Here is a 25442-nt window from a genome sequence, read left to right on the forward strand (position 1 = left end):
CAGTTCTGCTGCAATAGCACTGGCTGCGATGCAGACACACAGCTATGGTTGGATTTGCGAGAGGAAGCTAACCCTTCAAAAGATGATTAGTTTTCAGACAGCGTTTTCCCTGTGATAAAAGCTGCTATTTTGCAAAAGTAGCACATTCAGGACATGGATGGTTGAAGCATCAATGCTGACAGAAGGAAATGGGAAAGCTCACTGGGGAGCACAGGCAAAGGCAGGACCGGTCCCTCTGGACTCAGCCTGCTTATGCCTGAAGTGTCAAGCGCAGTTAATGAGGCAAGAAGCACCTTTGCTCTCCAGGAGCCACTTATTATGATGAGGTGTATTTACCGATGTGAGGCATGGACTGAAAAAGGATAAGAGGCACTATACTGGGGGAGTTACGCACTGCTAGCAGATTTATACAGTTAGTTCTTCCACCCATTAACTACAGAACAGAAGAATGAGGTATTAGACAGCTACTAATTAGCTACTAATGTTAAACTGGTGTTATGTAAAAGCATAGGTTTTAAATGGTCTAATCTGAAATCTTTCTTCCTCTCAATTGCTCATGTTCATATCATGCAAAAAATTGATGCAATTTGTCCTCCAGTCATTCTAGAGCAATGGTTTCCAACCTTCCTGTTCCCGCCTCGCAAACTGGCTGGAACTCCCCTTTCCAGCCACTGCAATGGAAGGAGCAAGGTGATCCTATAATTCTGCCTTGCAGAAGGATTTGGAACATACCAGTAATGATCACTGAACCACAGGGCAAGGGCAGAGTCACAGCCAAGCAAATAAAACTCTGCTTGACTTCAAATAAATGATTCATATCTTTACTAAGCAAAAGCCAACAAACTTCAGTGTCAGAGAATGGCTGCTGGCGTTGAATTTCCATTTTTGACGCAACACAAATTATCTGCAGTGGGATAGTTTTGAATAAAATTCAAAATTTTATTGCCTCACGAAGCACCTTTATCAATTTAATTGGCAGTTTTCCCCCTCTCGTCCTCCAAGATTACTTTAAAAACCAATGTGCCTGCTCAGTATCTTCTCCAGGACACTGAGGCTTCTCCAGAATCCAGGAGGCTGGATTCTGTAAAACGGTTGTTTCTTTTCATGGTTCGAGTACCATCACTGCAAGTGCTCACACACAGCAGCAGTGACCCAATCCAGCTATGAAAAGCTTTGACACTATGTTTCCTGTAATACTTCAGGCAGCGGGGCAGCAAAAATTAAACAGGCTTCAAAGATGTAACCTTTCTATTCTCTTTAGTCAAATAGTTTAGTCTATTTAGTTTAGTCAAAGTTGCATTCCACAGTAAGGGGAGCTCATCCTTCCCATTTTTGTTTGACAAGATCTGCAGGTTCATGTAGCATGAATGCATCAATTTAAGCTTGCTGTACATTTCCAGTATTATTCCACAATTGTGCAGAGTAATTTATTTTCTTTTATGATTAAAAGTAGGCCAGTTCTGGATAACAGCCTGAATGCCCCCAGAATCTTCCAGCACATTTTAAATTCGTGTGTATAAATACATCATATTGTGGTAGAACATCCAGAAAGGAACATGAGACTAATTCTTGTATGTTTACAAAAGACAGATTAAAGATAATCTGTGAAGACAAAAGACCACCAGATGTCAGTCTAATTCTAGGCAGAGAAGAGATATGCAGACAAGGACTAAATGGAGATTAATCCCTGCTAGAAAGCAACACAATTCTTCCCTATTATCATTTCCTTTCCAGCATATGCCACCCACACTCTTGCACAATTCCTGGTGTATCCAACTGGCCACAAGAATAGCCATTTTTCTGGATACTGCTGAGCATTTAGAACTGGTGGACTGGTATCCACAGCTTCCCAGAGATGTATCCTCCCTTATGATTGGGAGGGGTATTCCCAGCACTGTATCATGTTGCTTATATGTACAAAAGAGCATGTACCCTCTGCCTTGTTCTCCTCCTTCCGCACAGACAGAGCAACAGCAGTCCAGCTCTGAGCACCACTGTGTCTGAAGGCTCCAGGGACACTCCATTAAGGATGTCCAAACCCTAAGCAGAAGCAGCATGCTGAATCCATCACCAAAAACTGAAAATGATGATGAGTCTTCTGAAGAAGTTGAAGATCTACCGAACAACTGAACAGATAGATTTATTGAAGGCTGAGTAGCAGGACTCAGTCTAGTTACTACCACTAAACTAGAACAAGGTGTTTCAGGTTCATCACTACACTGGTTCATCACATAGTCTAAATGTTTCTAAAAACAGGTTGAAACTTTTCCCTGAGTATCCTCAGTAAACCCAAGGAGAAAAACCGCTGCCAGTTTCAACGTAGCACTCAAACAGAAACAGTGAGCACTGTACTGATTCTATCACACAAGACAGGAAATGAAGGTGGGCTTTCTAAGGAGTCATCAAGGATCTAAAGAACAACTGAGTAGACAGGGCAAAAAGTTGATTTATCTTCTTAAACTCTCTGTATTCTTCTGAAGTCAGTGTTTGCCCCCAGAATATACCACAAGCACACATCACAGAAGAATTCATCTAAAAGCACCTCTGACTACAGATGTTATCCAGGTATAAAATTACTAATCCAAATTCAGATACCAGAAGAGGGCAGCAAAAAACAGGTCTAATCCAGAGAGGATTCTTACCTTGTGCTTGGGGCACCTCACTGAGAAGTTCTCTTCGTTTAGTAAACAATCTACAGAAAGAGAAGACAGCAATTTATTACTTTTTTAATAAAACCCAACTTGAATAATACATCACAAGTGTTCATCTTGCCTCACGGGTATATCTTCCGCTCAAAGATCTCTTATAGGAATACTATCTTATTAGCAGGTTCATCCCTTCCACCCCCAAAGCTTTAGCAAATAATATTACTAAACACCCCAAGTGACAATGTTGCCTGGATTACCAAGCCAAGTCCAAGCATCCCCAGTCTCCCCGATCCGCTGTAGAGAATGGGAATCACAACAGCAAGTCTACAAATCCTGTATCCCAACCCCCTTCAGCAATTCCAGCCTTCCTTGCTACAGCACAAGGAAGACAAATGCATTATTCCAATCAGAACAGATGATCCCTGCTTTATATTTCATAGGAAAATCATTGCCTTTCATCCTTACCCCAAGGCCCTGCCAACATCAAGGGGAGAAGGGGCGTGTGTCTCTAGGTATGGGTGTATATGACAGTTTATTTGCAATCCCAAATCCTGGTGATCAGTTTACATTTTGACACTACAGTAGTCAGATCACTCATGTTGCTCTTGAATCTGCTTCCATGACTCGTGTATGTAAAGCTTCTATGATCTAAGAAATAGTTTAATTAATGATTTAAACCTATTACGGGAAGTGGGGCACCTATCTAGAAGTACTTATTTAGGAACAAATTAAGCAATACTGTCATTTGAAGAGCATTTCTTTACTGGCACTGCCAGTGTAAGTGTTGCTTTCCCTTCTCACCCTCCCAGAGTATGCCTCTAAGGGATGTTGAGTCGACAGCTCCAGGAACTTCAGTGCTATGCCCACTCCAGGAGCACCACCGTCCAGCTCTGGGCCTTCTGGATACCCTGCATTTCACCCTCAGCCAAGCCAACAAGCAGCACTCTCCCAAGAGAATTCAGCTGCCTCCCTTGGGCACTCTGAACTGCGGGGCCAGCTCTCAACCTGCCCAAACTTCTGACTTTGTTCTTTCCAATTTCCTCATGCACTGAAGGCAGGCTGTCCAAGCACCATCACCACCCTCAGTGTGACCAACACTGTGAGAATTCAGCAAGGTGCTTGTGACCTCCTGCCTGCTCCAACCTACTCAAACAGCTAGCAAGTAAAGAAGCACAATGGTAAATAAAATGTGCTAATTTAAAACGCTCTTAAGTATGTAGCATAACCAGCGCTACCTGCTGTTTCAATCTGCTGGAAGAGTTTAGCAGACAGCAGGAGACTGCAACTAAAGCTTGAGGGAAAAGCTTTCTAGACACCCAAGCTTTGGCAGAGCATCCCTCTGCTATGAAACGCTTATGTTTCAACATGAACGCCTCTGGCCCGAATCAAAGGGAAACAGCATGCAATAGGCTAAGTTACTTGAGAGGTTTTAGCAAAGGGGAGTAAAACCCTTAATCCTGCCACAGATAACAATTTCAAATGGAGTATTAGCAAGTAACAGGAAATAAATAAAGTGTTGTCTCATTATAAGGGAAGGAATTTTACATTTAGAGTACAGCATGAATTATCACTGCATAATACAGCAATCATCAAAAATATACAGAGCAATCATCAAAAACATACACAGTATGTTAGAACAGGATGGAGATTTCTTCTTTTCTTGGAAACCCAACATGGGTAACGAATGCACTTCTCTAGCTCATACATCAGAAAGGAAGATGGTACATGGATCAGGAAGAACTGTCAGAAACCTCGTACCTCATGTCTGATCTGCATGTGGAGCTCAGCTTCTTACTAGGGTTGGTATTTTTGTTGAAAATACTAATATCGGATCCAATTAATAGCTTTTTTTTTGTTTCTCTTAAGGAAAAACTATGAAAAATTTCATCAGCTCACTGTAGAAAATCAGCTGAATACCAATAAGGCAAAACTTGTTCATCATTACAAAGCTGGCCTGGATTTCAGTTAGCAGTTCCAAGTATTTTATATCACAGATTACAATTCATCATGAAGTCACCAGACACATAGCTATGATCAGTTCATTGTGGCAGAAAGGGAAAAAGAACCGAGCCTCGGCCTTGTTTGTGCAGGTTTTTCTCCATAAAGAAGTCAAGGAAAACCTAAAACATTTTTAACAGAAGCAATTATTCTTCTGTAAGCTTCACACTTTGTCTCACCCTCTCTGTTCTGCTTGTTACTCATCTTTAATGATACTTGTGAAGAAACAGGATTTCTGTTCTCTGAAAATTCATTTTATTTTGCTGCCAGTCTCTTCCTCATTTAGAGTCAAAAATCTTTTGTATGTGAAACTGCCTACAACATGTTGTGGGGACAAGTGTGCTGCAACAATCAGGATCTGACTCCAGGTGGGGAGGAACAAGCAGAGGGAGAGGATACAAAATTTCAGAAAACAAAGATCCTGTTTCCATGGAGACGTCCCTAAGCCTAAGTTATCTTGAGACATCAGAGGCTCTTCATAAATTTGGACAGACGAAAGCCAAACACAGACAATGTTAACCACAGTCATTTCCATATAAAAATTACTTAAGTGGCACTACTGATCTTGATTTTTATGCAAATAGCTAGGAGGAGTTCAGCTCTCTCACATCCTATATTGCAAAAAGATTACTTTGTATGAAAAGAGATTAAAAGGAAGGCTGAATTAGCCTCTATAAAAGCATCCATATGTAGGAACTGGCAGCTTACGAAGCCACGTGCCTTGCATAGCAGCCAATTAGCAACAGCGGTGCAAAACCTGGCTCCTCACCAGGGTGGGATTGGAAGCCGGCCATCGGCGCAGAAGCCAGAGCCCAGGTCACACCGCAGGGCCAGCCTTCAGCACTGCAAGTAAGCTGAAGTTGTTTTGAGATATTTCACCCTCCAGACCTTTAAAAATAAAACCGTACTGTCTTTCAAATAAGGAACAGTAACTGACAGGGTACCAACTGCTAATCCACACCAATCCAAAGGTAAAACCATGCTCACAGTCCAACTGCCCAGGAGTATGACTTTGTCTCGTTTAAGAGATGGTCACTTCAGGGATGCTACACCAACTCAGTGAAACAACAAGTGTTTATGACTCAACGCACTCTAAAAAAACACTCCAGCAAGGCTTTTTTTATGCCCATCTTTTTTAAAGATACAGTACTAATCATCATATTCCAAAAGTCTGAGGGCCCTTATAAATGTGAGAGAAGTTTCCGAGGATTCAGAACTGATCTGTCCCGGATCCCCAATAAAGCAAGGCGGCACCATCCTCTGAAGCCGGGTAGACTCATAGAATTGTCTAGATTGGAAGGCACCTTTAATGGTCACCTTCAAATGAAACTACCACAGAGCTCAAGGAAATTGAGAAATATCCACATTCGATTCACTACAGGAAGGACAGCAGCACTGCATAACCATAAAAAGGGTTTACAGGCAGACAGCAAGCTGAGGAAAGAGAAAAGAATGCTGATTTGCTTCTCAAGGAAGCCTACATTTTCTGCTTGGGCATAAATGAAAAATCAAGTCCTGTTCCATACAGCTTGCTTATTTCTTTTATACAGATTTATTGGAAGAGCGGCTATAGATTAAGACAGCTTGATTACACCCACAGATAAAAGCAACTGCAAACAGGGTCTTTTACTGTCATACCATCAAGCTGAAATTTTGAATACTGAGATTCTACTTCAAGCTGGGCTCTTTTATTTGTTTTGGTTGAAAACTTCAGCTAAAGCAGCCTAACAATTTCCTTAAAACTCTTCCTTGGAAAAAAGTTATTCTGCCCATGTTAAACATGCCAGCAAATATTTTCTGAAAAGCTCCAATATACCCTGATTTTCACTAGGACCTGAATTTTAGCCAAGGTATGGTCTTGAGAGCTTACCACAAAACCAGCAAATATAACTCTTTGAAAGGAGGAATGTGAATTTTAATCTGCACATCATCAGGAGAGGCTTTTTAGATTTTAGTTGCTAGATCCTTTGAAATTTCCACCAAAAATATTTCCACTTGGAGGTGAGCACATCTTCCCTATAAATGAACATGTGGCCTCAGATTTAAGCACCAGACCCAGAAGCACTGAAGTTGTCAGTGGACATTTCTAAGGCTCAGGCAGCCTGAAGGAAGAAAGTGACCATTTCAAAACTGCAAAATGGGAAGCACTGGTCCAGAAGGCAGAAGTGAAAATGTGGGATAAGGCACAGAAAGGTGAGTCACAGAATTGTAATGGGCTGGAAGGGACCTTCGGAGATCATCTACTCCAACTCCCCTGCCAAAACAGGCTCACCTACAACAGGTTGCACAGGAACGCATCCAGGCAGGTTTTAAGTATTTCCAGAAAAGGAAGCTCCACAGCCTCTCTGGGCAATATACAATGGGAACTAGCAGGGTTGAGTGTAACACGGAGATAAGTAAGGAGAGTCGAACAGGAGGAAGAAGCCCAAAGATGAAAAATAGAGGTAGGAGAAAGAAAGGAGAGGAAAAGGTGATATAAGAGCAGAGAGGAGGAAGCCAGAATGACAGCTAGAAAATAGGGCAAAGGAAAAGTTGGGAAGGAGTAGGGAGAATTGGGTCTTACAAAGAAACTGGGATAAGAATTTTGAGAAGAGGAACCAGAGACCAACTGGATAAAGAGCCTGTGGCTGGTATGAAGGGCTGGAGGAATGGAGAACGTACCAGACACATACAGACTGAAAAGGAAGAAACAGAAAGGAAAATCTATAAAGAAACAAAGAAAAATCTTTGCTCTCAATAAATCATACTCATCATTCTGCTAATATTTAAATGAGTTTGTGAAACTCACGAAGTATCCCATCTCCATGCAGCTCCAGCCCACTAACTGGCTTGCAATTTCTTACTGCTGCATTACTCAAAGGAGGGAAATTAGATTGGAACGGTGCACTCTGACAGATGACCACATGACAATGTGATGTCTCATAAGAAAATTAAAAGAGAATGAAGTAAGAATAGCCTCGCAACTTGAACACAAAAAGCTACTCTAAAAAAACCTCAAAGGTTGCAAAGTCAAGACAAACGTGAGGAAAAGCCAAATTTAATATAGCCCGCTTCTACACATTATATGGTAGACATATTACATTTAATATGGACTAAATAGTATGATTATATACTGTTTTTTGTACAGGATGTATGCCTCTTCCATGCATAACACAGAACTTCTCTTGGGAATCAGTCATGATTGTTCAGAAAATTTGTCATCTGGAGGATCCTACCGCATTTGCTGAAGTGGAGTAGAGTTAATGAGGAAGATATATCTGAAGAAAAAGGACAATATCTTAATTTTTATACCCGTGTTTAGAACACAGAAAATGCTACATACTGTACCTAATAAGATGAGAATTCAAAATCAACCACTCCAAACTTGGTGGTTGACTTTGGAACAGTCACTATAATTTTTTTTTGTTTTTTCACGGTATTGAAAAGGGCAGGTCAGAAAGCCAGAAACAAATTACTAAATGCAATATGAACAAATCTGATTATTCTGTCTCTCAAATGTACCATTAATAAAAAGTTTGTTAATGTTCATGAAACTCTTAGGCATGACAAGAGATGAACATTGCAGAAAATTCCACAGTCCCACTTTCAGAACTGAGATGGAATCACATGCAGAAAATAAAATACAGAATCAGTGAGGACAACATCCGGTCATGACTGAGTACCCTTTCATCCTACAGACTGAGGTAGGGCCTTATGGAAAAGACGTCAGTCTTTAATAAGGCAATTACTATCTTTTAAGACACATCCATAAGAGATCAAGGACATCCTTATTTCTGCCAATTTTTCGAGTGTGCCATTTTTGCAACCCGAATAATATTTCTTTAACACATTTTTTCATGTAAAATCAAGGATTCTCCATCTATACTGTGGTACTAGTAGTATTTCACTACAGTATTACTTTCATGAAAAACATTTCTATGAGAATAAAATGCAGCACTCCAATAGGGTGGGATTTCACGGTGAGAGGTGCAATGCAGTCATTCAGAAATTAACATACCCACTTCAAATACTCTAATGTTTGAAAACCAGCATAAAATAGGTGGTTAAACAAGTGGACTGCTGTGGAAGCAGGGTAACAAACAGAAAGCTTGCAATTAGTTGCCAGGCAAGAGTTGTAATCTTGAATCCTTACCTGTTTGTTATTAGACTGCTTTGTATGACAGGAGAACTGAAACAGTGGGACACTATTCGTTCTGAGCTGGGATTTTTTACCCAAGAATAAATTTTACTTCCATGAAAAACTTTCACTATGGTACAACACCAACTCACAACTCCAGACTTACAGCTGGAGATAATACCATCTGAGCCATTAGCATGTCCAATGATGAAAACTGGACCTACTCAAGAGCCCGGCTGAAATGCTTCTAAGGAGGGAGAAGGAAGGTTGTGCTGCAAGTGATACTGATGATTGTACAAACACTTTGCACTTTAAATCATTACTATGACTGTTCACAGGAGCATAACCCTGAAAGAGGAAACACCTTTCTGGTTACTTGCAGCCTTTTAACAAAAGTTTTCTATTTTCTGCAAGAAAAGAATGGCCTGTTCTCATATTGCTGCCAAATTTCAGTCAGTGTAGCTGCATTCCCCAAAACTAGGCTTTTTTTTGCACTTTCAGATAGATTCTTTTTCATTACGAGTTCCATCTTGTCCCTACGCATTATCGTACACGGTTTACCTGATGCCATTCCGCACCATTTGTATTATTGTATCTTCATAGTAGGTGAGAAACTGAGAGGGAGTAAATTTGTAAAGTAGTTTGGAATTATTTAGTGTCGTGTGTTTTGAACAAACATGAAATATAGTTAGTGTGTAATTGGTTCTTACCTGCATCGATGGCACATGGGTAATGGTATCGGAAGGAGCAGCCTTTGTTGTAGCAGCCTAAGGTGGCTCCCGGTTCCTGGCAATGGGAACATTTCTGTAAGGGAAACCAAGAAATAGCAATGAAGACTGCAATCACACTTCCAAACATCTGTATTTTCCTCGGAATTTTATCAACCACACTCCTGCACAAATTTCTGAAGTATCACAATGTTAGACTGTATCTTTCCACACTATATAAAAAAAGGCCTTTAGAATAGGCAACAACATAAGCTCTTTCAAACAACAAACTTCTCAGCTGTGCTAACCAGGTACGTGATACCAAATGTTCAAACCAACCATTCAGAAAGAACTCTAAATGCTTCTCAAATCCATTGCACTGGCCTATATTTCAGTATGTGACAATGACATCAGTGTTAAAATTGGAGGAAAAGAGCTTTTTCGAATCTACAGCAGCTTTAAAATGAGAATTAACATGACAGAGAATGATTTAGAAGACACCATTAGTATAAAAGTAATTTGATTACATCATTTTCATTATCACTAGCAGTCCAAGAGATCAAGCCAACTTGAACATTTTTTCACAGGTGATCAAAAAAGGCTTACTGGGAGCAGGAGAAGATGCCATCAAGGGAAAATACCCCACCATCACAGAAATGGCAGATCTCCAAAAGAAACGCCTGCAGCGTTAGAAAGATGCTCATACATTCATTTTCAATGTAGTAAGACTCATCTGATGACCACATTCAATTTTCAGTTCTTAAGTCCTATTACCTCAACTGGTCAATTTAAGCATACGATCAGACAAATGGGAATGCAGCAGAATGAAAGCCACTCATCCATTCACTTCATCCTGAATGACTTAAGGAACAACCTAAGGAAGCAGGCCTATAGCGTATCTCATTCAGACAGCAACTTTATTACTTGAATGTATACAGTAAGTGATTTTCACTAACTAATCTAACATTCTGATGAAAGCCAATTTCTGACAGGTTGACATTTTTCCCTTCTAAGAAGAAAATAAGCCACAAACGGCAGAAACCAACAAATGCTGAGAGACCACTACTGTTTAAAAATTAAAACTCAAATAGCCTACTAACAGAAAAAGAAAAGATGACCTCTGATAATTTTTGAGTTATACTTAATAAACACTAGATTTTTGGTTTTGCTGATAAACACAACCAACACAATAAGCCCTCGTATAACCGGTACAATTCACCTTGAGTTTAGGCTACAAGAAGTTGCCATCGGTCACTGACCGCACACAGGGAGATGATGAAAATGATCTGAAAACTCTTTTTCTATTGGAAAAGCTGGTGTCAAACTACATGTGCTCTATTAACACTATCAGCAAGCTATCCCTGTACAGCACAGAGAACAGATGTGCTGGAAGCAGCAGCGCACCTGGCACTGGACAAAAGCATGATTATTTTTTTTACTGTATGGGGAGGCTCATATGTGAAGATGGCCACATCAGCTAGACCACGCTTCTTCACATCCCTGATCACCACACATGTGGCAGTGGAGGTCTGCAGAATAGATGTGGCCAAAGATAACAGCCACAGCAAAGTTCTGTGCTCTGCACAGCAAAGAGAATTTTGGTTAGAATATTTCAAAAACCACTAAGACTACGCAACAGTCATTGCTCTTCCCACTGTTCTATGCTATGCAGGGATGACTATAGTTTGTATTTAAATGACTGAATGAGGATGAAAGCAAAACTAGCTCCAGCCATAAACCAGGTGGCCCTCTCCAAATCAAAGCAGATGCAACTCACAGAAAAGCTTGTGAGATGTCAGTTCTCATGACATCTACAACTGCAGTTCTTGAATACTGCCTTCTATTTTCAGTTATGCCAAAGCATCCTGAGCCTCATCTTCAGCGCTCCCTATTACATTGTGTCTATCTTCTAAGCAGTGAATGCGCATCATGACAAAGTATTGTAGTATTTATGATGCAAGGAAAGCGTCCCTGAGGCCTAGAGACCCCCAAGCAGCTTATTTTTGCCTGTCAGAACATGAATGCCAGTTTCCAAAGGTAAAAAAAATCTAAAACAATATTTAAACGCACACCAAAATGTATGGATCTCTAGCCAAACTGCCATCTAATTCACTCTCTCATGGAAGTAAAACCAAGTGTCATGTATAGAAAATGTCTTTTCCTGGCTACGAAGTCAAGCCTAGAAGAATATTATGTACTGGCAGTAGTCCCAGATTCACCTATGCCAAGTATTCACAAAGCGCAGCTTGAGGAGTTCTGAACCACAGCTCTTTACCTGTATGCTTTATTCTCCCTTTTAGATGTGGCTGACTGAGATTAATTATTCTAACAGGACAGAACCCAAATTGACTATTCCTTTTGAACACAGAAATTAATTTCTAGTTTTGTTCCTCAGAGGCATTCTGTCCTCCCCACTTTATCTCGTCTTTGAAGTACCATCACACTGTTGCAACAGAAGAGGTCATTCTTCCCTGGAACACTGTGTCCTGTACAGAACAGTCAGTAAGAGCATAAGAACTACAGCAGCAGAGATTAAACTGCAGCTGTGTAAAATATTTCTTAACACTAAACCGACATGTCTTAAAAGAGTGTGCTGTGCAATACAACTGAAAACAAGACGACCCCTAGCAAAATTTTTGATACTTTCCCAAATGTTAATTTAGTCTTTGAACTTACTCTTTGTTGCATCTAGTGTCGTTCATCTTGCTATTCTGAAACTTGCAGGGGAAAGACGACAGGCATTTTGAGGAATTCTAAGTGCCTGTAGCGCTCAGCTGAGAATGGGTACTGAATACTTTCAAATTGGTTGCAGTTAGGACCGATTAGACAGGAAAAGTGGGTAGTTAAGATGCCAGAGCATGAGAATCAAGCCTTCATTTCCCTTTTTTTTTTAAATCTGCCAGACCAACTAGATTATTACCAAGGTTACCTGCAGCTACGCCCACAACAGCAATTCCCCAGTGGACTACAATACCATTGACTGCTCAAGGCAGAGATCATCTGCTGCTGCTGGCTCCCCTGCTGCTGAACAAGTCTCCATTCTGGCAGATGCTTTTGCTTTTCACAAGCCACTGACAGTCTAATGGCCCCATTTCTTCTACCTCCTGGGACCCCCGACCATCTGCTTCTTTCAGGGGAAGCTGGGGGAGCCATATACACAATAACTACTCTTTTCTTTCGAGTTCTTCCTTCTTGACACACCACAGAGTGACTGAACAAAGCAGACACCCTACAAAGGTGTATGTTCTAAAACAACTTACTAGTCTATCACTTAATCTTTAAAAGACACTATCACCATGTACTGCCATGTGGTTTCCAAATACATCCAGGTGTTTCTAGAAATGCAGAACAAAGTGATTAAAAAATTTCTGGACAGTTCCAGTCTTCTTTTGCAAGACATCACTTCTGTGCCTTAAAATATTAAAAGATGCATGGCTCCTGCCAGTACTTTTTGTGGCTTTGGTCAGAACCCTTACCCTTATGCATTTATGTTTCAAAACAAAAAGAAAATAAAAGATGTACACTACAACTAGAAAACATTCTACAACCAAAATAAAATCACCAACTTCACACAGGAAATGTGTGAATTTGGCTTAATAACCACTAATTGTTCTCTTTGGTCCATGAGCAAATTTTCACCCAAACTCCACCATCCTGCAGCCATTCACCAGCAGATGGTAGCAGCCTGCTTGTCACTTGTAAAGGAATTATAGCATTCTTAGCCAGGGAAACAGCACTCAAGCTCTCATGGGAAGAGAAATTCCTCTTGCTCAGTAAGCAGCCTGCTTAACCTCCCCTGCTTGAAAGAGCTGAAGGCTGGTACTTGGAGTGTGCTCCCAATGGGAGGTGCCAATGGATAGTAATCATTGCCAGGCATCTAATCAACTCCGGGCTTAAATTAAAAAAGAAAAAAAAAGGAAGAAAAAAAAAAGAACAAGGGAAAAAAGACCACACAGCGAAGATTGATTCAGAGGTCCTATCTCCACAATTCATCTCTGGCCACAAGGCACATATATCTCACTTAGAATAGGCTGGAGAGACTGAAAAGTGCCATTTAGAAGAGACACTCCATCCCTTGAACTAAATTATCAATAGTATTAAAGCCAGATACATTGTCTCTACCTCTCCATGCTATTAGCAGCCCATTTCTTCTTTGCTACAGCTCATCATTCTCCGTCTACCAAAATGAAGTAACACCCGACCTGGAACTGTGAACAGTTGGGGGACAGCTACCTCAGTGCCAGCAGAGCTGCTCCGATTCATTCCAAATACTAAGCCACCCGCTGGCTATATTTCTTCTGCTTCAAGGTGGTCAGTTTTTTTTCCTCTGCAATTCATTACCACAAGAGAGAGCACACTGCTCTAAATGTAATAAATACGAGTGGGGTTTTCAGGTACCTTTTTTCACCTCCGTCCGATTCGTACCCAGCTCCACATGAGTGTCAGAACACAAACATGCCCTGAGCTACCTACCTTCCTCCTCCTGACCAAGCACAAGCTCTTGGGCTTGTGAAAAGAAGTGCCTCAAGCTGCTCAAGTAAAACACACACTTAAACTATTCTCTTTGGCTCTGCACTGACAGAGATAATGTCTTTGTCTAGGAGGACTGGAATCCCACAGCAGACAGGGTCTTGCTGGTGGGAGGACTGGAGCTGCTGAACTGGCCCTTCCAACATATTCTGGGCAGCAGCAGAAACTGTTGCTTAGAAGCAGAAATTAATTGTTTCTGCCTAACACTAATGTAAGATGTTTTCAGATGATTCCTCCACTTTCTTGTGGAATAATTACCAAAGCAGTTTAAGCAAGGACATTCACAACCGATGCAACTATATCATATTTTCTATTGTCTATAATCCAGAGTCTTTTCTTGCTGATGGGTTGCTTCATTCAGTTTGCTCACCTGCGCCCCACACTCAGGCCTCATTCTAACTTCCTCTCTTCCAAGCACCAGTTTTTTCTTTGCTCTCTGTTTTCTTCCCTTTTTCTTTGCTTTGCTTTCTAGGTATCTCCTTGTTTATCCCCTTCTTGCATACCAGTGTCAAGAATGCATAAACGGAATAAAATGGAAAGCAACAACTGAAGGTTACTAAAAAAGAAAAAGCAAGCAAAAAAAAAGAAATATACGTGGCATTAATTATACAGGTACATGTCTTCACTTTACATGTTATATGCATTTTTCATACTCTCTCCTTCGTCTGTTTAAATTACAAGCTTTTAGGAAAATAATTGCTTCTGTATAATTGCACTGCACGAATGCAGATGTAAGATAATGAGGATTTCAGAGTCAGCTGCAATATTAGGAAGGAGGGCCTTCTGACTATTTCTGATTAAACAGTTGGCAGGCTAGGCAGAGGCTCAGATTTAATATCCAGGCAAAAGGGCAACAGAAGCAGCAGGCAGCCGCATTCTCTTTCCTGGAAAGCAGGATACAGAGAGACAACTTACTCCAACAAGCTACAAGGAACAAAAAAAAAGAAAAAATTGCACTGTTTGCTGTAGAGAAAGGAGTAAGTGATTTTGCAAAAAAGAATTGAGATGAAAAAAAGAGAGGGTGGGCTGATATTTTTAGGAAGTAGGAGAGGAAAACAGCACTTTCACTCTGATGTGCAGACCCTGGTTAATGAAAAATTTTGCTTATGTGACTGGGGCTAGAGATAACCAGTAGTGAAGGATACAGAATTATTAGTTTCCATTTCCTGTCAAACAATTTAAGTTCTCCAAAAACCAGGCACAGAATACCAGAAAAAAGAAACCACACAATTAAAAAGATAAAAATCTCTTTAAACTTGCATTATGAAAAGGTATCTCTTGCCAATGATGATATACTCCTGTAGCAAGCAAATCAAGAAATAATAAAGGAAAATAGTCACTGAAGTAAAATTGGGTAGCTATCTTCAATCCAAGAAACTGAGGACAAATTTAGATTCCAACATCTCAGCAAACAGACAAATCAACGATCTGGAAGATGCTATACTAATAAAGCTGCACTAGGAAACGCAGTAAAAAGTCAGAACTGCAGTGCTGCACGGGCTGCTGAAGCACAAAGGAAAGCTGCAGCTCAAAATGGATGGCATGGGAAAAAAAAAAAAAAAACAGAAGAAATACAAGAACTGAAAAAAATGTCTTAAAGGGAAATCTTATTCAGTACATATAAAACTGATTAAAGTACAAGAGAAGCACTTGAAATGAAGAACAGAGCATTCCATTTCCCCCAACTCAAAGGAAAAAAAGTAACAAGAACGGAAATAAATGGTTAGTTTTGACGAGGAATTGTTTACCAGCAAAAATTTCTAAGGTCCTACTGCAGCCACTTAAGCTATTCAACTGTACTAATAGAGACTCTCAAAAAGGGGACCTGCGGGTGAAGAAAAAGGTGTGAAAACTTGCAAAGTCTGCAAAATTATCCAAAGTAGTCAGATTTCCAATAGATGGCAGAGCTGAAAAAAGACCTTACAATCTCTCATCTCAAAATGGAGATGAAAACTAATGTTGTTAAGTACAAAGTGATGCACACGGAGAAAATATTTTCATCTAAGTATATACATGATGACAGACTCTAAAATAGCTTTTACTACTCATGGGAAGGTTATTAGTAGACATCCTGGACAGAAACATCATGCAATCCCTGCAACCACAAAAAAAGACAGCCAGAACATAAGAAGTTACTAGAAAAAAGAACCAATAATGAACTCAAATCTTCATTATGTATTACTCTTGTAGTACCCTGATATCTTGAATATTGTGTGTGGTTCTGGTCGCCCTATCAATAAAGGAATCTCTATGGTCCCTTCCAACTCTAAAAATTCAGTGAAATTCAGTGAAAATTCGGATCAGAAAAAGCCCACCACCACCAGACAGAACACAGAAATAACTAGGAACATAAAGAGCTTCCATATAAGAAAAGACTGTCTTTTCTGAAAGAGGTAACTGAAGTGGAATTGGGATCTACAAAAATCAAGCACTGTGTGCATAACTGGATGATTCTTAGACATTTCCAAATAGGGGTTCAAATAATGGGTTTAAATGTAAAATAATTTATTTTTTTTTTCACACAACAAATAATTAAACTGTAAAACTCATTGCTAAAGAATATTGCACTGGCCAAAAGATAAGTGAGTTCAAAAACAGATTAGACAAATTCATCAAGTACAGGTATGGCACTGTCTGTTGAACACAGCGATCCAAAAGCCCTGACTGATGAAAGCAGTGAGAAAATACCCAAGTAGCACTCTCTACATATCGAATTTATCACACATCTCTGAAGACAACTGCTCCTGGCTGTTGCTGGAGATGGGACACCACAACAAAACACATTTTTGCACCTGCCTGGAATGGCAGCTCCTTTGCAGACCAAGCAATTTGATTGTGAAATTCCACAGTGAACAACAAAAAAACCCCCATGATCATTAAAAAGAATGCGGGCACCCAGAAATCACACTGTTAGGTTACAAATTTTTAAGATTCCTCAGTCTTACCTCCGTGAGAGGAAGGCTAAGCTAAACTGTAACACCATATAAAGAGTTGAAATTTGATCTAAGCGATAAATTCATGTTCATAACTCCATGCAAGCCTAAGTGTTTCGTTCGCTCAGTGGAGTGATCAAAGGCTTAAATGTGCATGAACATACTCTAGGAGACGAGGCTGGTGAAAAGCTGAGAAAGTCATGGAGAATGAACCCTCCCCGCCTCTCAAACAATGGAAGGAGAAAAAAAAGACTCAAATGAAATAAGGACTGAGCATAACTGAACCAGAATAGAGGTTAGATACTTCAAAAGTAAACTGATGGTTAACTAAAACAGATTTAGCAAAACTGACCAAAAATAGTATTTTAAATGGTAATGAAAAAAAGCATGTTTAATTTCAAATTAAGCAGGCTAAGTACATGCCTTTGTAGCCATTTCATATTTTAAAAGCAATATTAAAATAATACACAGACTACCAAGTCCAAGAAGACAAGAAACGCATAAGTCTTGTTTCCTTTGATGACAAAGAGCCACCCCGAATGAGAGAAACATTTCAGACAACCACTTACAAGCATAGGGATTTGAATTTGCTAAAGCATGCAAGTCTAGCAGAAAAAATTATGCAGTTTATGTTATCTTGGCTATTCATTTGGGGAATTAAACGTGCAACAATAAGTGCAATTTAGTTACGAAAAGGTCTGAAAGATAGAAGAGCAGACTTGAAAGAGGAAATAGAAATTCAAATTTTCAAGCACTGATTATGTGATAGGGACACACAGAGTTGTGGGAACAGCAGAGTCAGCAAGAGAGAGCATTTACTCCAGTTGGGATTTTCTGCCAGTACTAGATTTCTTTCCTGACTATCCTGGGTACCGATTACAGGAAATATCCAAATATATAGTGAATTTCTATTTAGTACAAGGCCTACCGAGTGCAGTATAAAACAAAAGCTTGTTGTTGCCTTAAAACAAAGCAACATCATGACCATAAGGGAAGGAGTTTTAGAATAAAATAATTACAAAAATCCCTCCCCTGTAAAGCTATACCTTTGAATACCAATGACTGGAGTGATATTAAAAAAAAACCAAAAACAAAAACCCAAGCAAAAACCAAAATGGAAAGAACTGACATAAACAAGAAAATGCAATAAACTCCAGGAACTTGCTTTCAAGAGGCAAACTGCATGACAGAACCAGTTTTTCTCTAGTTGAAAAAAAGGAGATGATGCTTAGTATTTACTAAGGGCCAAAAGGGCCCTTAAAAGGGCCAAAGAAAAAAAGATTTAATTCCTTAAGGACACAATCACTACGTTATTAAGGCAGCAGATTCAACAGAAACAAAGACTTTGTAAAGGCTTAAAAATAAGGAAATGCTTTTGAGCAAGGCAAACTGCAAACGGAAAAGATTTTGACAAGACATTAAATACCTATGCACCTGGCAGGAAGAAGGGCACAGCGCAAATCCGCCCCTGCCAACAACTCAAAGACTTGTAATACTGGACAGAAATAAACCATTTGTCATTATTTGTAATAATCTGTGCGAGCCCTCATCATAAACAGAGCCCCACTGTGCAAGACACTTCGGCAATACAGAACAAAGCGTTGGTGGATGGCAAGGGATGAAATAGGGATGGTGAGACTGAGCCAGCAGCGTTGGGCAGAGTCCATCACAGCAGCAGGCTAAGCATATCCAATTGTTCAGCAGAAATCCCAGACAAGGAAGGCTTTGAAGAAATGCACGAAGGAAAACAAAGGTAAACGCCCAGGTTTCAAAAGCGAGGCGCTTCATTTTGGAAATGATAAAATTTGACAGGAGGCACTGATTGGAAGTGTATCATAAGTCCTTGGAACTGAAAGAAGAAAAAGAAGTACAATGAAGGCAGACAGAATAATGACAAGTAACTTATATTTGAGGCAAAAGAAAAGAGGAAGTTGGCAGATAACTGTGAAAGAAGCAGGTACGTGAAAATGATAGTTTAGAAAAAGTCTGTTTGTAAAAATATTCCAAATGGACGTTCGCTCATTAATAAGAACACCAATTCTTAATTTAAGATCTAAAGAGTTGCTCCTATTGCACAGTCAAAATATATTCTACTGCAGGTAACAATAGGTGAAAAAGGTACAATGCTTTTCTTACTAGAAAATGAACAACTTGCCTCTCTAGAATAAGGGTGGCAAATAAAAATACCACTCAATACTGTTAAATAGAGAATGATGAGAAGAAAACAGCTCCTCCAGAAGGTTGCTGAAGCAGTAGTTGGCGGCAGAGCTCTAATAAACAGTAGCAAAGTGCACACAAGTATTCCTGAGGTCACTGGTGGCTGCTGCTGCCACACAGGAAAAGCAGCTGAAGATGAGCAACAACAGTAGGTCAGATGAATCCAAGAGAAGAGGCAAAGGTGCAATCCTTGCGGAAGGAGAACTGCCTGCAAGTCAGTACATCTCGCTTTGGTGATAAACTGTCAAGTAACACATCAGCATTAAAAAAATAAAATTAAAATAAGATAAAAACTCACGAACTACAGCAATAAGTGATCAATCACAGTTGAGGAAAACGAAAACAAATTAGTAACACAGATTGATGAAATTACCTCAGACACAGAGGAGGAGCTTCATGTAAAACAGTGTTTGCTGGCCAAAAATCTGAATGTGTTTAAAGAGGCGTAAGTTATTTCACTATTCAATAATCATCAGGAAAAAACCTACAAACCATAATGATATATGTGCTGCTTAAACTTCCCATTACAATAATAGCTACTTTTTGTGAATTCCAAACTGAATTTATTCAAAAATATCTAGGGTCAGTAGGCTTGCCAGAGACATACAACACATGAAAAGAAAACTTCGTATGAGCTAGCGGCAGTTTAGAAGTGGCAGCGAGTATAAATAGCAGTGTAAGTCCAAGGCCGGATGGCATTCCAGCTGGATATTACAAAGCAGCTGAGGTAGTGTCAGTAGTTTCCTTAAAGGACAGACTTAGTGGTGTTCTCCTGAGGAAACAACTTCCTCTGTCTAAGAATTTAGGAGCTCTGTGGTTCTCCCCAGATCTGAAGGGGAGAAAAAAACCAAACTAATTAAGAACTTTGAGGCTCAGAATACTGCTGAATTGTGGTAAAGGCAGTAATATTATGTATTTGCAAGCCATATCTTCAGTATTATAAATCTAGCTCAATTTATACTAAGATAAAAAGGACTGGTATGAGCCATAGACTACGAGAAGTAAGTCACTGTGCAAGATCAAAGAGAAAGTTCAATCTTGTTTCATCTGAGGCAGAAATTGAAGGATACAGGCATTTCTGTTTTGTTTTTCATTAATTTTACACAGGCACACCCACTTCTCACTTCTTATTCCTCCATCTTCTGAAGTGCAAGTCAACAGTAAAGTCTTCTTTGTTAGGAAGCTTCAGAGACTGAGAACAGAAAAGTCTTCTTTTGGCAATACTCTTGAAGCTATTTGTCCAGAAAACTGAATTTATTGGTAACTATTCAAGACTCCTTTTCCCCAGGAACTGCCTCTGCAAATTTCTACTTGGAGAAATAGCACCATGTGGCATTACTAAAGAATCCTTATTCTCCCCAATGATAATATGTGACACTTCAAAGGAGGAATAATTAAATTTAAGTATAGGAATTAAGGCTGCATTAAAACCTCGTAAAATAGTTTTATCTATCTATAATGTGGGTATTGGAATTTTTCTAATCTAACCTAAACAATTTCCTAAAATTAGCATCTAAAAACAAATGTTGGCTTTCTGGAAAGCATTGGTTAGGCATTGTGTCAACCTTGAAATTTTAGTGATTAAATTTAATGTGAAGAATTATTCCCCCAGAAAACATTTAACAATTAAATCTAATAATGAATTCACATATGGTACCAGTACGTTCAAGTTAGGATCTTCAGCATTTTAACTTTTTACAAGAAAAGAGGAAGCTAACATCAGGTGAACACATAACAAACCATTTTTATTATCTTCTGTGGACCTGACTCTGAATGATACAAACAAGCTCTAAACTTCGCCTCCTCCCATTACACCTATGCAGCTGAAACATGTAACCTTGTATCAGCTCCTTAACCAATTTAATTAAAAAGATCTGACAATTTAAACACATTTCAATTTTCAAAGCACCCTACGAATTTGTCTTAATGGTCACAAAGTAAGCAGTTTTAAAGCCTGCTTTGCAGAATAATTAACTGACTCGTCAAAGGCCACATAGGGAATTTTTGACAGTGCAGACACAAAGTCTGAAAAGTTCACCACTTTCAAACCTGAACTCAAGTACATGAAGTTACCTTTCCCTCCCATCCACACCCCTTCTTTTTTCCCCACCCTTTTAAGTTTCACATTGAGCAGCAGTGTCCTTTAGAGAAAGTCTCCATTTCAGAGATTCATGCCAGGACACCCTCCTCCCTTCTCCCCTCCCTTAGTACTAAGTCTTTTATGAAGCTGGGCAGTCTCCTTTAATCATCAATAACTTTCTGAAACTTAGGAAGTGTGAGTTCTCAGGAAGAATAAAGGAGTCAGAGGTGCAAGAAAAGCTGCGATTAACAGCAGTACAGTGCAAAGTACCAACAAACCCACATTTTGTGAAATGATAAGCCATGAGAGACAAACATACAGCTGAGTTAGAACTAAGGGACCTAAGCATAAAGGAAAACAAAACATGCAAGGAGCTGGAAACAGGACAAAAAAAAAAAAAAATCTTTAGCAAGTGAAGACTACACAACCAGTTTTTAACAACCTTTGGTATTTTCCAAAAAAGCTTAGGGGACAGACAAGTAGATGGCTGAGATAAGACTTAAAGTGTATCTATGCTATGATGGGTTGTGCAACCAGAGCTCAGGAAGACACACGCAATCCATTTTCACCACTGGCGGCTCAGGTAGTGACAAACAGCGCAGCTGCAGCACGCAGAGCCCTGGGTGGCCTTTGCCACTCACCACCGTCTGCGAGCCCCAAGTAGGGGCTATTGCTGTTATGTCTACTCCTACCAGCAGTTCGGCAAGTCTGAAGATAATTTAAGCAGATCTTCATGATTAAAGTCAGACCCTGAGCACCGCTAGAATATCTCAAAAGAAACCGCAGCTATTTTAGTCCTTTCAACCGAAGAGAAATGCTTGCTTTCTTTAGGTTACTCTGGTTGGCAAATTAGGCCAGAGGAGGGAAGGGAGCACCCAATCCCTAGTGTTTCTAGATCATGGAATAATAATAATAATAATAAAAAAGAAACCCCCCCCTACCTTTTCATATGTCTAGAAAAGTGGATGATTGCACTTAACATCAGTAATAAATGCTGCAAAGCTATATGCATTTGAGAACCTTTCATTTAATTCACTCATTTGTGTAATTAGCAATATTGTTCTGGAAAAACTGTCTATCTGAAGTCATGGTCTTGACTAGTCTGCTCACTTCCTTCCAGACCATTTTAAGACATCAGTCTGTACTTGCGTAACCTGCTGGGCCCCCCTGCTGTTCCCAGCTGGGGCATTTCCCCTGTACCAGTACTGACACTAAGTCAAGAAAATTGGTCCAGCCAAAAAATTAGCTTGATAAAAATGGCGAGGGGGTGGAGGGGTGGAAATTTCCCGGCCAGAGCAGCTGCCTGACTTGGTTCAGTCACATAACAGTAGCCCTGGCAGAAGGGGAGGCATCGGGGAGAAGAATGGTTTCTACCAACCCTAACTTAGCCTAGATGAAATTACCGCCATACTTCAGCTTCACACCAGACTTCTCAGTGGAGCAGAAGTGGTTTACAAGGGACACTCTTTGCTCTTTTGTACCTTTAACAGCAGATGAGCCTTGACCTTCTGCTATATTCTTACCTCACTCTACCCTCACCTTAGTCCACCTCCCCCAGCCCTCACCCTGCACTCATCTTTCCCCTAATTTATCCCGCTGTGGCACAAAGCTGTCAAGGACTGCCATAACAGTAAAAATGGGAATTCATCAAGTTCAGAGGGGGGTTTTGAAAAAAGAGCTTTAGATGTGGCAAGGAATGGGATAAGACTATGAAAACTATCATTACTGTGAGACAGCTTTTGGAACCTTCAAAGGGCCCTTTAAGGAAGATGATTATTTTTGATAACTTCCTACATGAGGGCTAATTAGACAGATTCATCAGAATCCCCATCCCCACATTCCCCAAATAACTTCTCCAGCTCCATACCTTCTCAACATGGCTCAAGCCACTTACACTCACCCATAGCTTTAGCAATACAAGACTGCTGTTAAATGCTAATTGCTTACTAATGAAAACTAATCATCATGCAATTAAACTTTAATCACTAAGCAGCTGGCTGAGATCCAATCCGTAACAATGAAGGTTCATTAATAACTTTTTTCCAAAGTGCTCTATCTGTGAAGACTATCCTATACTTCACACAGAGCCCAGCTAAGTGTATGAAATCGTTTGAAAAAATGTTTTCTCTGCCAAGAAAGAAAGAAAAACTACCCAGAACACAACAGCGTAAGCATAGTTTAGACTAGCTGAAAAGAATGGTTTTAAGATTCAGGGAACCCAAACTCTGCTCCTGGCTCCTTCTATAACCTCAAGTAAAGTGTGTAACACAGACAGAACCCCTTCTCTCCAATTCTTGCATCTGCAGAGTAACATTCACGTTCTTCAAGGCACAAAAACTGCCTTAATTTTAGAAACAAAAACAAAATTATTACATGAATACTCATCATACTTCAACTTTATTTTTTACTCATCTTTCTAAATCTAGTGAAATTAATCTAACCTCTTTCAGAACATATTTCTCTAATTAAAAAAAAAGATAGTGGGGTTATATAACAAGGTTTATAATGGACAGATAGATGAATATTTACTTTCAAAAGAAAAAAGTTTAAAGCACTACACTTACGAACTTGGTTTGTATTGTACCGTTCGAAGAACTTTCTTTTATTATGAATAGTAGAACATTAGTACAGTTGAAGCATTATTTTTGCTTATTCAGCGATCAAAGGATTCAGGATAACCTTTATTTTAAAATAAAATGGAGAAACTGTCATATTTTTTTATTTAAAGTCTTACAAAAGATAGAATGTAATTCTAATAATCCACACAATATTATATAACAGCAAGTCATGAATCCTTACCTCCAGAAATTAACCTCTTTTCAAACCGAACAAGCAAATAAAGATCAAGTAATAATTTATTTCCAAAATCAGGGAAAGTATTTTTTAATGTTTGCATTTTTGCCCAGTTTTAATCAAATACAGGCCATCTTAAACACACACGCGTGGAGAAGAATGAACTTCTGAAGTTCTTGAATGTCCTTCATTAGAAGAATGCTATGAACAAATAAGTGCTGAAGTTAAGTGACTAACATCTGGAATTAGTCTAAGTGTAAAATGTTAGTTCAGTTTAAGTTAACAAACACAAACAGTGCACCAATCCTCCTCCCCAATTTTGGGGAATCTTAACAACCTTTTCCCCAGTACATCTTAAAAAGATTCAAGCTAAAATGACAAATAAATGTATTGTATTCACTCGTTATTGAGAATTAAGCAAGAGTTTGGCATCTCTACAGTAACAAGCAACTTAAATCTCACAAAAAGGATTGTGTGAGTTTGTGGATAGCCAGACAAAAAGCTCTAAAGCTTTGTTTAGAAATCTCCTGCACAGAGAAGGCCCCATTCACATTTGGAAGAGCTTCTTAGCAATTAAAGTTACTTAAATGTATTTTTAAATGAAAACTGTACATAGATTTCAAGGATCCCTGATGCTTTATATAAAGGCCACAACTGTGGAATGAGCAAGCTCCTTTTTACATACAAGTTTCCAGTGCTCCTGGCTACAACTAATGTCAGTGGTTAAACATCCTATTCTTTCCCAACACTCCATTGTCAGTAAATCTATTTTTCGCTTTCCTCACTCCACATGCTAGACAAACAGTAAAACATAAAACCACATGCAAGCGCAGACATAATGCCCATAGTTTGGGATAAAATAATGGCAAAGGAGTCTGCTAATAAAGTTGCATGGAAATTACTTCATCTTCTCTGTGCCCCCCCTAAAAGGTCAATACTGGAGAAGTCTTTCCTCTTTTCCCAATATCATCTTTATGTTTGAGACCTCAACTAAACTATTTCCTGCCATTTACAGTCCATGATCACCGATATGCTGCACTACTTTTACCCCATTTTCTACTCACAGGAAAGCCAGCTTCATTTCACAAATGTAAACAAACAGCTTCCAATCACTCAAGATACTAAATATATGCATCAGAAATGTAGATGTGGATCCTGCCTGCTCACCTTCTTGGTGTTTGAGGCTTGTGATACCAATATACGGAGCTGCTGTGAGCTACAAAGTGCTGTGGCACTAGTCATTCACACTTCTAGGTCCCTACCAGAGGAAGGCAATGAACCGAGATACAACAGGGGCTCCTACCAGGTTCTCATCTTTATGGTGGCACGTTCTTACAGCCCAGGAGTCATCACAGCACAGAGAGTCTCAGTAGCACAGCAGATGGCAATGCCTTTCCAAGAAAACCGAATCTGAAGTTC

General features: G+C 39.6%; 1 protein-coding gene across 3 annotated transcripts in view; it reads right to left on the reverse strand.

Moving 5' to 3' along the window:
* TCF20 (transcription factor 20 (AR1)) overlaps positions 1-25442 on the reverse strand; it is a 138090-nt gene that overhangs the window by 5369 nt on the left and 107279 nt on the right. For all 3 annotated transcript variants that reach the window (XM_014964013.1, XM_014964012.1, XM_014964011.1), the window contains exons 3-4: positions 9474-9567; positions 2643-2692 (exon numbers count right to left, since the gene is read on the reverse strand). In XM_014964013.1, coding sequence (XP_014819499.1) covers positions 2643-2692; positions 9474-9567 — 144 coding nt within the window. The remainder of the gene's footprint in view (positions 1-2642; positions 2693-9473; positions 9568-25442) is intronic.

The sequence above is a fragment of the Calidris pugnax genome, unplaced genomic scaffold, assembly GCF_001431845.1.
Source record: "Calidris pugnax isolate Ruff unplaced genomic scaffold, ASM143184v1 scaffold44, whole genome shotgun sequence".
Lineage (NCBI taxonomy): Eukaryota > Metazoa > Chordata > Aves > Charadriiformes > Scolopacidae > Calidris > Calidris pugnax.